Below are 14411 nucleotides of genomic sequence, written 5' to 3'. Positions count from 1 at the left end.
TCCTATTACTGGAACCTCCCGCAGTCTGGAAGAACTTCTCTGGAGTGTCAGCGGTTCTAGACAGAGGGGGAGTTGGAGGATAAAGGCAGCATGGGCTCGGCTGAAGATGAGCAGCATCGGCAGGAGAACCAGGATGTGCAGGAGCCGCGGCCGTCCGACCTCACCGAGTTCGGGGCCAACTCCACCCTGCATGGCCTCAGCCACATCTTCCTGCCCGGCGGCGTCACCATCCGCCGCCTGCTGTGGGCAGCCGCTTTCCTCAGTTCGCTGTCCATCTTCCTCTACCAGGTGGCCGACCGCGTGGTCGAGTACTACCAGTACCCCCACGTCACCATCCTGGACGAGATGGACAGCCCGCTCATGTTCTTCCCCGCCATCACTTTCTGCAATTACAACAGCTACCGCCGATCGCAGATTCGCCGCAACGACCTGTTTTGGATGGCAGGGATGCTGGGTGTGGAGCAGACAGACTTCGATGACTTCCTGGCCGCCCTGGGCCAGCCGGTCGACAATAGCAAATTCTTCCCCAGCAAGACCTTCAACATGCTGGAGTTTGTGCAACGCACGAGCCACAACATCGACGAGATGCTGCTGGACTGCAAATACCGGGGAAAGGACTGTGGTGCAGAGAACTTTACCACAGTGAGTGCAACCCCACACACGCGCACGAACATTTGGTCCCCACGATGTAATATAAACAATCCGCCCACACACACCTAAACTCACACACAGCGCTCCGTCCGCACGCGCGCACACGCACACACACACGCGCTGCGCTCTGACCTGCTACTTGTACTGCACCTCGGTCCAGTTTGAGTTCTGAAAAGATCCTGAAAGTTCCTCAAAAATGGACATTTCTAACCCCAGTCAGAAGGGCAATGTTCCAGGAATGTGAGTAGTGATTGTACACGTTGATGCGACTTACATCTACCCTCTCAATCTGCTAGAATTGCATTTTTTTTTTAGGGATATCTTAGTTTGCGGCTCCGTTTAATATATATATATATATTTTTTTTTTTGCGAAAACCAGTTTTAAGAGTGTTGTTCTATGCGGTGAATTGTTGGCAATGCCTCTGAAATCATGTTATGAAAAAACGTACACTATTACGGAGTAAATTTAATTTTATATTAAAATCCAAGAAGGTCATGAATTCTGTTAATTCATCATTAATTAGTGGCAAATACTACATTTCAAGCAAAAATGCGAGAACTAAACAAAGATCAAATTATTTTAAATTCCATACCTTGATTTAAAGTATAGCGGGCCCCCCCATCATGGGCTGTTCCCTGCCTCGTGCCCATTGCTTCCGGGATGGGCTCCGGACCCCCCGCGACCCAATTGGATGAGCGGTTTGGACAATGGATGGATGGATGGATGGATTTAAAGTATAAAGAGAATTTAATATACAGAGGCTGGGAGAATTTACTTAAACATGAATTTCTGCTGGTAACCAAGGCATCAGCTCCTGTAGACACTGCACTGTAGAAAGATGTTTGTTGTCATGCCTGTAGTAATGTGCTGCTGGTGCTCTGGGTTTTAGCAATGCACGTCAATGATGACTGACACCCTCGGGATGCAGTTTGTGGGCGAGTATATGTGCACAGATAAATTTGCTCCGTAAACTAGCAACCAGGAACCCGTCCGAGCTGGTCGCTGTCTCTCCTAGACCTTGGCCTTGGTTCACAGGTGAGCTGAGGCTTTCCTGAAACCTCCAGCCCCCTCCAGATGACCTTTTCAGTTACAGTGCCTAATGGCCTAACCCAGGTTGAAGGGACGGACTTGGGTAAAAGTCAATATCTAGAACAAAACCCAAAGTGAATTGTTCTGTCCTTTCCAATTAAAAAACGAAAAGGAAAAATGTGTGTTTTTTGTCCTGGGCTTTAACTCTACATTTGCATTTTGGTTTTAAGATTCACTATATTATATCTCTTGGCTCATTTCTTCTCTGAAGACCATTCTAGAATTAGATGTTGATTAAGTTCTTTTGAGAGCTGCGTGTCCCTGCCATGCACACGTACACAGTACACTGGCTTTCTCCAGACACTTTAGAAGAACATATGCCTGTATTTTTGGACCACATGTTCATCGTATAATATTCTCCACATTCTGTTTGAGGTTATTACTGCAGCCAGCAGCAAATGTCCCATGAATAGTCCCTTAATGTGAGGATATAACCTTTGTCTCCTATATAAGTACATCTCCACATTACTCCATAACGAGGGACAAAAGAAAGATTATCATCATTTATGTTATTAATTCACAAAAGAGTCTTGAAGAATGACCGCAGCATCCTAAACTTTATTAAAGAAGAACTTCTTGCGGGGCATTAAGGTTCTTTATTGGCCTGGTTTTAGTTTTCTAGATTTTAAACAAATCTGATTAGCTTCAGGAAGTGTGGCTTAAAAGAAATGACCGCTTTTAATCCAGTGTTGGTGGGCCCTCTGTAAGTTTATACATCATTATATGTCTAACTGTTTGCACAAAGTAATATAATATCAAATAAAAATCAGTATGCTTTCAAGAGATGGGATATTGTGTATGTTATTACAATCTGGATGCGCCCATTCCTAAGGGTTGTGGTTTCTTACTGTAATGAGATGCTAGAACCTTCTCTGCAGCTCCGTCTAGACTAGCTCGTGCTCGTGCTGCATATTAATAAATTCAAAGTGAAAACCAGGGCCTTTGTAAGACGGTCATGGACCTCCTTAACCCAAACTTCATCACCAATGAATGCAGTATGCAGATGTAGAGAGAGTTTTTAAATATTATTTGTTTGAAGTCTGTGTGTCAGTGTCCCACCAGGCAGGTAAACAAAGAAAGGACAGGAGATTAAACATGTCACACTTCATCGCTGAAAACAACAGAGCTGTTTATAGTTAAGCTCCATAGCTGCGATCTCGAGTTTGCTTTCTGTGCTGCAGGGTTGTGCTTTGGGTCGACTGGTGTCTGGCCACAGTCCAAACACATGCAGTTCGGTGAATTGGTGACACTACGCTTTTTAACCCATTGTGTGTGTATGCTCTGTGATGGACAGGCATCCCGTCCAGGGTGCCCCCTGCCTTATGCTCTGTGATGGACTGGCATCCCGTCCAGGGTGTCCCCTGCCTTATGCTCTGTGATGGACAGGCATCCCGTCCAGGGTGCCCCCTGCCTTATGCTCTGTGATGGACTGGCATCCCGTCCAGGGTGTCCCCTGCCTTATGCTCTGTGATGGACTGGCATCCCGTCCAGGGTGCCCCCTGCCTTGTTCTCTGTGATGGACTGGCATCCCGTCCAGGGTGTCCCCTGCCTTATGCCCTGTGATGGACAGGCATCCCGTCCAGGGTGTCCCCTGCCTTATGCCCTGTGATGGACAGGCATCCCGTCCAGGGTGTCCCCTGCCTTGTGCCCTGTGATGGACAGGCATCCCGTCCAGGGTGTCCCCTGTCTTGTGCCCTGTGATGGACTGGCATCCCGTCCAGGGTGCCCCCTGCCTTATGCCCTGTGATGGACTGGCATCCCGTCCAGGGTGTCCCCTGCCTTATGCCCTGTGATGGACAGGCATCCCGTCCAGGGTGTCCCCTGTCTTGTGCCCTGTGATGGACTGGCATCCCGTCCAGGGTGTCCCCTGCCTTGTGCCCTGTGATGGACTGGCATCCCGTCCAGGGTGTCCCCTGCCTTGTTCTCTGTGATGGACTGGCATCCTGTCCAGTGTCTCCCATGCCTTGTGCCCAGGGTTCCTGAGACAGACTCCAGACACTGTGCAATCCTGTCCTAGATAGGCAGTTATGAAAGATGGATGGATACTACCTCTTTGGCAGTGATCAGTGGCGATAAGCTTCTTGACTAATTTTCTGATGCTCTGATGTAATTAATAATTATTATTATTACTACTCTGGCATCTTGTAGACTGAATACTTAATGAAAATAAGACCTTTAATGTCACCTGTCTAGCTGCAGCATATAGATCACAGTGAAGATCAGATTAATGGCAGGGGACATTTTGAATAAATCTGTCGAACAAAATGAAAAATGACTGGTGGTATTCCTGGCACAGTTGTTATGTAGCAAACAAGGTCATTATTTTATTATGCCAACCTTAATTTTACTGCCATTATGCAGCACTTAAGCAAAGTTGCTTTGTGATTAATTTTTTTTTGTTGTTATCTAATTTCCCATCCATCTGTCCTGCTTGGGTACAGTGATCCCCCCCCCCCCAAATGGTCCCGTTTCAGCATGCCGATAAGTTACCATATGGCACCTGGCCTACCTCCTTTACAGCCATACATCATGGGTTATGAAGCAGACATATGATGTTGCTGTTTTGGGTGGCTTACTTCTGAAAACATGTAAGGGTTTAGCATGCTGCATAGTGCAAGGTCTTCCTGGAGGATCCCCTCCACTTCATCATAAAATACTCTTGGGGGGGGTGGGGTTCCATGAATTAGAACATTTGTTCTCTCTCTCTTCTATTGCGTAACATTCCTTTATGTCATGCCAAGACAACAAGGCATCACAATCGCAAACAGGTGTGATTGTTTCATGGAAACTGCTCTCTGTTTTAAGGTAAATTATCGGTCGCTGGTAATCGCAGGCCAGTGGTAAAGATGGCTTGATGGAAAGTCACCCACAAACCGTCCTTCACGGTCTTGTATGTTGTCTTAAAACATCCACCCTTTCCCCACACCTTTTTAGGGTGGCACTGGTGCAATTTGCGTGAAAGTGGTGTGGTTGTTGTTCTGATTAAAGGCTGTTTCACACCGAGTCTGGTTCTGAAATGTATTTCAGTCATGATTTTTGTGATCCATTGTTTTTTTTTATTATTTGGAGAAAGCTCAGTTTTTTAAGTTTTCGGTTGGGTTTAAAAACCAAAGAAGCAACCGCGTGTCAGTTTTTACACATGTAGTCGTTTTTTTTTTTTTTTTTGAATAGGAAGAAAACATTTGATTTGGTAATTTATTAATGCTTTTATTTTTGCTTGATTTATGGACCTATCTGCTTCCAATCAATATCCAATAAAAATCCAGGTAACAAATAAACAGTAAACTCTGTTCCTCTGTTAGTTCATTGATAATAGATGACGCTGCTGTCATATTTTCAGTACTAATTTTCCTTATCTTGAATTATCATGTGAAACAGTGGCCGTGAAGTCTAAGCTCTTGTACAGGTCTGTGGAATTCTCTGTTCTTGACGCTTTGTTAGAATTGTTTCCACTGTCTTCACCTTTTACTTTGCACTTGTTTTCTCAGAATAAACAAGAAAAGCTGACTGTCGCAGCTGCTAGTGCTTGTTGCCATTTGAGGAACTTTTTTCAAGCGTGAAACTTTCGCATTGTGTTCGGTGTGAAAGTTCTTTATCCGTCGAATTTGCATCAGAATATTTCATAAATCTGTATCTTTTTTGTCGGTCCCGGTGCACCTATTGTTGAGCTGTGGAATGCATTTTATGGTGATTTTACATGATATGTTAAATTTGCCGCATCCAGAAAGGATATAGAATTAACCAGCGTTAGATCCTGTGAATTCCATACAAATAAGATGCTTTTGAGTGACTGATAGTTGTTTCGATGGATGTGTAAAGCTGTTCTAAATTGTGTATAAATGTTGATTTCCCCCCTTAGCTTTAGGATTGGGTTCCTTAGAGATGCAGGAGCTCGTTGACTTGCATCATGGACATGGAAAAGGTTATGAGGGGCCACTGGTTTGAGTAATGAAAAGCCGAGTCATGGTGAGGAAACAGGGTTTGTCACGCAGGGTGCAGCTGGGCCGCTTAGATCTGAGGAGCTAATTGTGCTGTGCAGTTCACTGGAATGTATCAAATACACATTTCCGTTTTGCCAGAGATTCGCAAGCTTTACTCAGTAGCCCCTCGGTTCAGAAACGAAGTATTAAGAGGAAAATGAAATTTTTTTAGCAAACAGTAGAGACACCTAAAGGAGAAAAAGACACTTTAATTTGCTTTAATTGTCTGACCATTAATTAGGCGAAAGTGGTTTGGGGGGAGCGTCATTGCAGGTACTCCAGGAATTCACGTATCCTTACTGCTGTATCGAGTGGTTATTCGGGGCTATAAGACGATAGTACGTCTTGATGAATGTCAGCCTATGGTTTGTAAAATGCCACGGAATTAAAGGTAGAAGGTTGATATTATTTCTGGCATTCCACTCTGCCCCCTTGATTGCATCACTCGGAAGAATCCGAGACGTATAGTAATTCCACATCATGGAAGCCTGACAGGAAATCGCTTTCGCCTTCAAATACGCTTGCCTGGGATACCGTTATTTAAATGCCCCGTGATACTTGAACGTTCCACGTGACGGACAATTTAACATTCCGGTCTCATGGTTCTTTTGCTGCGTCCGCTGTCCCCCGAATCCAACGGGAAACAGCTTTGCTGGGCCCGCCCCTGACGGCAGCACACAATCTTCTGTAACAAATTGCTAGAAATGGGAATAGCTTGTTGTTCGTTGGCTTGCTCCCTGCTTTTCTTTGTGCGCGGCAGAGCAATAGGACCTCTTTGCTGTAAAGCCTGAGGCGTATCTATAAGCATGAATAAAAGTTAAAATTGTTATAAATACCCGGGGTGACAAGGCTGCCTGCCACATCCGCAGTAAAGCTTCCCTCCCAGCTGCCACTTGGCTCAGGCTTGTTTTTTTTTTAGTGTGGAAAAATGTATCGTAAATATAGAAGCGTCCATATAACAGATGTAAGGGGCTATTAATTACTTTAAGGTCGTGTATGGGTTAGTTTCACAGTATATTTCAGAGCAGTCACCTTCTAGAACATGTCTGTATCTCTACCAGCAGGGCAGTTCTTAAAGTCAGGAAAGGTGAATTTCTGCTCTTCAAGTCAGAGAGGTCAAATTCTTACCTGTTTTTTTCCCCTCATGTAGATAGACTCTCCGTAGCAGTCTCTCTGCATATATATCTGTCATATATATCATATTTCCATTTCATTACACTTATTTTTGTCTTTTCCCCCCCCTTAAGTGTTATAATTTTGACAGTGCGAATGTGTAGATGCTTAGAGAGCCCTGCCTGACGGCCCGTGTGTCAATGTGCAGGTTCTCCTCTTGGCTCTCACTTGAGGAGATGCCAGCCGACGCAGGTCCAGCTGCCTGCTAATAGAGAAGACGCCGGGGATGGCGATCAGCTGAGCAGCATCCTGGCCGGATGGCCGACCCGGATGGCCATGTTTTGGACCATGCTTTGTCACATCCTTGTGCTGGGGGGGTTGGGGGAATTTTTAGCTGATGGTTTGTAAACCTGAAACCTTCAGTGCGACTTGCCAGGGAAGGACTGCATAAATTATTCATCCCCCCTCCCCCACTGGTAACAATTCTCTACACTCTCTAGGCCTGTATTCTGTCTTCTGTATAAAGCAAGTCAGCCAGACTTCATTCCTCTTGAATATTTGCCCCTCACTCATTAAGTGCCATTTCTCATTCCATTACGGTAGTAGTCTTGATGCTTTCTTGCATTTTTCTGGTCATTGACATATTCAAACGTATATATTCATATTTAATAGTGCAGGTATTTAGTCAGCTAGTAGCATTATGGACTCGCAGCTGGAGTAATACAATTTTATGGCAAGAAATTGCTGCGATCGACCGTCATCCTATACTGAGGGTCCTCTGCTTCCTGGGTCAAGCCACCAATAACTGCAACCCTAACTTGATATCTAGATTTGGAAAATGGGCAGGATGTATGGTCATATTAAATTTGTAAATGCAAAACTGAATGATAAATCTGTTATCGTTTGTGAAGAAAATTACCCAGGTTTACGTATTGTGTGACTGAATGACCCCTGTTTACACCTGGTTTTAAAATGTGTCGAGTAACAAGTTTACAACGCTAGATAATGTGTAAACCACCATGAAGATGTATTGTGATCCGATCACTCAAACTAATTCCTGAGGTAGCCTGAGATGCATTTGATCTTTTGTAGTATAATACTTATGAGTCCTGATGCGTCCCTGACAAGGGGCCATTTGACCTTCTAGCAGAAGTGACGTAGGCAGTCATGAACTCTGAAGTGGCCAGCTGGACGTCTTGGAGATAAATGATTAGACACAGGTGTAAACGCCGATGTGTTTCAGCTGTACACTTGTGATCAGGATGCATTTTAAAACTGAATGTAATCGGGGCCTCTGATTATGTCATTCAACGTCTGTGCTGAATGAGTCTGCTGGAGTTTTGGGGGATATTGTAGTCTTGTCGTTGCATATTAGTGCTAATCTCCCAGTAATAGTTCCTTAAACCTTGCTAGCCCCAAGCTAGCAGTGCTGTTATTGTCATAATGAAACACTACCTTGAATCTCTTCCCACTGTGTACGTATCGATGGTCTCATGCGCTATGAGATGTTCATCTCCTGCAGTGTTTATCTATGGATTCTCATGAGCGGGCAGCACCGTGCCAGCACCCTACTTTACAAGATCGTTATTGTGTGTTGCTCTTAATTACCATCCTGGGACATAACAGCCGGGGGGGGGGGGGTAATTTCTCAAGCTTCCCGCTTCTGACAGATCTTCCTATAGAAATACCATCTTATTAAATTTCCTATTTAAAAATTGCTGCTGTAGCATCCCTGAGGTGTAATAACATAAGAGGTGATTGTTTTCGGTCGCATCTCCTGGGTTCTGCTTTTAGGTTAATCGCAAGTGCAACGATTGGACCGAAAGTGTGGGGGTTAGCTGACGCTGTGCAAACTGTGCATCATTGCGGAACACACAAGTCAAGCTGGTGATGTGTTTGCCTATGAAGGAGTACCTGGTCTGTATAATCTGCTGAGGATCAGGCACCAAAAAACTGCATTTTGCCTCATTTAAATGTTTTTGAATGTGATCCATGCAGTGTCCTCTTGTTATAGGCTAATTACTTAAGTATTTATTCGCTTACTGCTACTAGTTGAAGCCCCGAGGAGCTTTTAAATAAATGGTTGGGGATTCGCTTTGGTATCCAGCCAGCCGAACAGTATTCAGGTGAGTCAGATCATATAGTGTTCATGCTTGGCCCCTGCTTAGACTGCTGCTCCCGCAACCCGGCCCCGTATAAGGGGCAGATGATGGATGGATGGATTCATGCTTGGAAATGGCGATGATCTAACGACCTACAAGTCTGAAGGATGCATTTTACTAACTGGAGAAGCACCCCTGAGAACGACTTGGGCGGAGGGCAGCTCAGTGAAAATGCGGAGCTGATGGGGGGGGGCATCACTGCAGGTACTCCAGGATTGCAGGTTCAAATCCCGCCCCTGTTTACGTGCGGCTTATACGTGCGGTAGCTCTGAATTGCCCTTAAGTCTGTGTGTGTGTGTGTGTGTGTGGGGGGGGGGGGGGGGGGGGCAGGTACATGCTGATATCTTCCTTACTCCTGCAAGCATGAGCCTCTAGGGCACCGCTGCCCTAACTTAGTAAACAACCACTGCACAGTGATGGACAGAAAAATGGGTGGAGTATCAGAATATGGAGTGTGAGAGTTCCCTGGGTCTTTGCACAGCCGTGGTCTCGTTGGTCTGCACTATGTTCCACCAGCCCGGCTCGTGTGGAGTTCTACGTTCGGGCCGACCCGGTGAGAAGTTGCTAGCTGAATGGCAGAGTCCGGCCTGGGAACGAGCTCCATAATGAATGCCTGCTGAACCGCGAGGGAGAGGCGTGATGCGCAGTGCTACACTGACGGCATCGGCTGTCGGCTCCTGGAGGCGCGGAGCAGGCAGCGCAGCACACACACACACACACGCACACACACACACACACACACACACACACACACGCGCGCGCTGTCCAAAAAATAAGAAAAAAGACACCTCTTGAATTCTTCGGTTCCCTCATCGAATGAGATGCCATCTTGTGTCTGCCAGTGACACTGATTGCAGAGACCATCTCCCTCTGTCAGTAATGCAGCCGTCACCCGGCCGCCTCTCCACCCCCTCGCCAGTCACAGCCGCAATGTTTGATTCACTCCTGACGCCCGCTGAGTGCCAGTTTGTGCCCAGCCTAATCACAACTCTAATCAGAAGTTATGAGCGAAGAGGAGAAGGCAATCCACCATCATGATCAATTAGTCATCTTCCTTCCTGCCTTCCTTTAATTAAGACTGTACATGAAAGCTCAGCTATGCCTCTTTAGCAGTTTCTGCTCTTGGATTTTATAACAGTTTATCAGATGTTTTTAAGGTCCAACAGCATGATTCGCAATGTCGCTTGCATCATGGGGATGCTTGCTTCATTCTGTAGAAAAGTTGCAGATGTATTGGTTTTATAACAAACGTCAATTGACAAGCAATGTTCAACATATCTGCAGATGTCTTCTGCACAGACATTTTCTTTTTGTTCGGAGTTATTCAGTGACTCATTCAGTTCTGCTCTTTCCATTTTGCTATTAATTGCAATTGTAGCCATTGGCTCACAAAGGGATACTGAGCACAAATGTTTGTAGTTTTTTGTTACTGCAAAGGTGTCACTATTTTAAAAAGCACTCGATGAGACTGCATGTCAAGGAACAAGCGTTTCGGATCATAATCAGCCAGTCCCTGGAGCGATTGGGGTTAAGGGCCTTATTCAAGGGCCCAATGGTGGGATCACTCTGCCGACCCAGGGATTTGAACTGGCAACCTTCTGAGTCCCAAACCACAGAGCTTTTTTTGGTCAGTGCATGTTTCCGTATGTGTTATTATATATTGTATAATTATTCTAAAAAGAAGAAAATAGTACAAATGAACTTTTCTATGGGTAGTTGTGTCCAAACTTTGCCATTACTTTGTCTGTCTCGCGCACAAACACACACACACACACACACACACACACACACACAGGGCTGGTTTGTTTCCATAGCCTTTCCGTTTCAGTTTGCTTGAAATTAATACCGTTGAGAGTCTTTTCTATTCCAAAATCCATGTGATCTGTCCATCTTCCACCTGCTTGCCCAGTACATAGAAACGCAGGAACGATGTGCAGAGCTGGGATGGGATTTGAACTCTCGACCTGTGAGGTGTGCTTCCCTCCGAGTCATAATTGGCTATGAATGGGAATGGGTTGAAAAGAGAACCTTATATCTGGGCAGAGTCACTGCAGGACATGAATGCTGTCCTGGAGAAAATACTCCTTTATGTGTCGTTATTCTGTCATTCTACTCATAAGAGTTTACAGCGGTTGTCAGTAAAGCCAGATTAAATATTTTGTCAATGACTTGGTGCAGTTTTTCCTGCCTGTAACATGGATTGAATTAAAACTGCTCTTGAGCCGGGGAGAAGTGATTATGCGAAGGACGGCGTGTCAACAAATTCACGCGATACCACACGGAGGCCTGGATACTCCGATTGCTAACGATCACAGGTTTAGCCGCCTTTCATTTGTGTGGATTCTGTTCAGTTCTGCTGCCTGTGTGTCGCAGATGATATCTGGTGCAGTTGGGGGGAGGGGAATTAAATGTTGCCTTACAGTCTGGGATAGAAGCTTCCGGAAAAGGCGGAGTTCCTATTAAATCCGAAATGCCACTATGTGTGGGCAGAGGAGCGTGTGTTGCTGGAGTCGCACTGCGAGCAGAACAATGTGTATCACCGTTAGTTAGGCGGTCCGCCTCAGGTCCCGGAAGCTGGGCTTAGCTGTTTCACCTCTGTGTGATGCATGAGTGAGCCATACGCCAGCATGCTGGGATTATGTGAAAGAGTGAGAGACAGACAGGCTCAATGGTAGGCGTACCTCCCCGGTTTCGGGGTGCCACAGAGCTTTGTGGAGTCACAGCACTTGATGTAACCATGGATACGGGGCAGCCTCGTTCCTGGCCATTAGCACATTGCAGACAACAGAAGGGACGTCAGCTGCCGTCCTTGTTATCAGACATCCGGCGACCTTTAATCTCGAATTACTTGGGATGTCAGTCGATAGCGCCGTGTTCCTTCCAGTGGTCTCGCGGCTCTATTTTCGATCCTTTCTGCCAAATAGATGAGTGTCCGCACTTTTCCCACACAGTGTGTCCAATTTCCAGAAAGCCGAGATTCCCTCACGGCAGCCGGGGGCCGGAGTGGGGGGGGGGGGGGGTAGGCTTCTTACGAAGGCGACCGTCAGGGCGACATATGAAATAAGCAGGCACTTCTTTTTGTGACACTTTGTAGCCCAGAATTTGTTTTTCACGTGGCTTTTCGTAAGAGAGATTCCCGCGTAAAAAATAACTCAGTTTTTCATTCCGGAAAAGTTCAAATAACCATAAAGTGTCGACTCCAAGTAGAATCTGCCGGCCAGTTTGAATGTCACACGGCATCCTGCTGTAGACACTAAAGACTGGAGTGGCCTGCGACTCTACCGTTCGGCTTCTGCACATATGAGGCCGTGTATCCTTCACTTAGTGCTGACGGTGAAGGACAGGTTGATCTCTTCCCCTTATGACACAGTGCGAGACTGTCAGGACCGGTCTTCATCTCTTTTAGACAAGGCTGCTTGGTTCAACGTCCAGTGCGGTTTGCGACAGAGACAGGGAGACAGGGTTCTGCCGAATATGTGTGTATTTAACTGTCTCTCTGCGCTCTGGTTTAAAGTGTACCGCTGTGTTCACGTCACGTTTGTGCTCTTCCAAATCTTGCGTCGCTAATGCGCGGAAATTTATAAGGTAACAGCAGCTTGGCCTGTCGTGGCCCTGAGCTCTCTGCTATGTTACCGCGCCTCGGCAGAAGTGAGAGAGGCGCCAGTCTTCTTTTTTGTCTTTCGGCAGCTGTGGCGACGCGAGGATCACCTTTCTGACTAACGAGGCGTGCTGCTGCATGTTGCCAGACGTCTAATTGTCAGCGAGTTCCTCCAAGTTCACTCGAATCTGACATATTTCAAATGGATCTGCATTATTCGTAGCTGCTGTTGAAAGCTCCGTTAGCGTCAGGTAAATACATGGTAGGAGGTGGGGTGGGGGGCAGCAGTGCTGGGGGAGCCTCAGAATGGCGATCGGGGAGGGGGGCGGGCGGCCTCACTGCCATTGTCAGAGCAGGTGTATCAAAGGTTTTGTCGCCTCCTTAAGGAAAGGTAGTGAACTGGCTCTGTGGCCAGAGGGAGCAGAATTACAGTGAGAAAGATGACGGGGGAATGGGAGGGGAAACGGGGGTTTTATTTAGGGATCGGAGCTGGAGATTAAGAAAATGTTTAAGGCAACAAAAGAGGCAGCGGGGAGCGTTAAAAGATATCTGGGTTTGAGCACCAGCAAAAACAGAATGTGGCCGGCAGTACAGGACGCTGACTAGGCTGCCCCCCCCCCACATTTTACAGGCAGGTAATTACGGAGACGGCTTGCGTGGGGTCGACTGGAGGTGGCTGCAGTTCGCACGGCGATGGCCTGCTGATGAATCAGCCTGCAGCAGCTTTACATGCAGCTCAGAATCCTGTGAATGCATGTCAGACCTAGACCACGGCCAAACTGGCTCCGGACTCATATTTCTCTCATGTGGGTCAGAGATTTGATTAAATTCAAGTCATGAACCAGCCGCGATAACCCAAGAGGCTAAATTATTATGTATGTTGCTGCTTGTCTGCACGGATAAGGATTTCTGAGATTTTAATTCATTTCAGTAAAAGTGATTTTTTTTTTTGTCTGTTGCACTCTCTGGCTCAGTGGTGAGCAATATCTCTTCACACCTACAGGGTTATGGGGTCGAGTCCCGCCCCAGGCTCCCCGCGTGGAGTTTGCACATTCTCTCCACGTTCACGCTGGTTTCCTCCCAGAGCGTAAAGATTGTGTGAAGCCTCTGATGGATGGACTTGCCGTGCTTGTGCCTGGCGCTGGGGATATAAGCCCCAGGCTGACCGCGGGCCTGCGATGGATGCATAAGTAGTTATGGGAGAATTAAAAAAAAAATTATAATAAATTTGGGGGGAGGGGGAATATTATTGTGTAAATGATTGATATTTTCTTAGTTAGAGCTGTCATTTACCCCTTCTCTGTTTCAGGGCAGCAGTCCTGACAGTGTGCCTGTCTACCTGTTTACCTGCCAGTTGTACCATATCGCAGAGACTGAAAGGAATATCGGTGCCTTAGCTGATTATGAACTGTATCTTACGTCGAGTCGCTCTGCAGGAGTCCCTCGTTTGTAGTTTGGAGTTTTCAGCTTCTAATTCCTCAGGTTTTTTGCCACCTTCCGACCACCCCCCCCCCCTCCACCCCCCCCCCCCCCAATCCCTCCTTTCCTGGAAAACAAAGGAAAGAGCCGAAACAGCGTGTATCCAGACTGCCATCTAAAGGGGGATTGTGTGACATAGCACTGCTGCGGCAGTCATGAAACGCCCACAAGGTGTCACCCTCAACAAGCGAGGGGAATGATGGTCTGGAAGGATTCACCTGCGTTCTGGATGGGGTGACGTCACGCAGCTTTCGTTTCTGCTGTCAGACGATGTCCCCGGCAGCCAAGGTGGGTTTGTAGGCATCGGTTCCGTCTTCCTCCAGTGGATCGTCCCCGGA

At 46.7% G+C, this 14411-nt stretch overlaps 1 protein-coding gene across 2 annotated transcripts in view; it reads left to right on the top strand.

Moving 5' to 3' along the window:
* asic1c (acid-sensing (proton-gated) ion channel 1c) overlaps positions 1-14411 on the top strand; it is a 185840-nt gene that overhangs the window by 128999 nt on the left and 42430 nt on the right. Inside the window, exon 1 of one of the 2 annotated variants that reach the window (XM_049011190.1) lies at positions 53-642. The exons of the other annotated variant lie outside the window; for it this stretch is intronic. Coding sequence (XP_048867147.1) covers positions 91-642 — 552 coding nt within the window. The 5' untranslated portion in view covers positions 53-90. Of the gene's footprint in view, positions 1-52; positions 643-14411 lie in introns of those variants that run through there. 2 annotated transcript variants of the gene reach the window in all.

This window comes from Brienomyrus brachyistius, chromosome 4, assembly GCF_023856365.1.
Source record: "Brienomyrus brachyistius isolate T26 chromosome 4, BBRACH_0.4, whole genome shotgun sequence".
NCBI classification, from domain to species: Eukaryota; Metazoa; Chordata; class Actinopteri; order Osteoglossiformes; family Mormyridae; genus Brienomyrus; species Brienomyrus brachyistius.
Note: the sequence above shows the minus strand (reverse complement) of the source record. Positions and strands in the feature narration are given on the sequence as shown.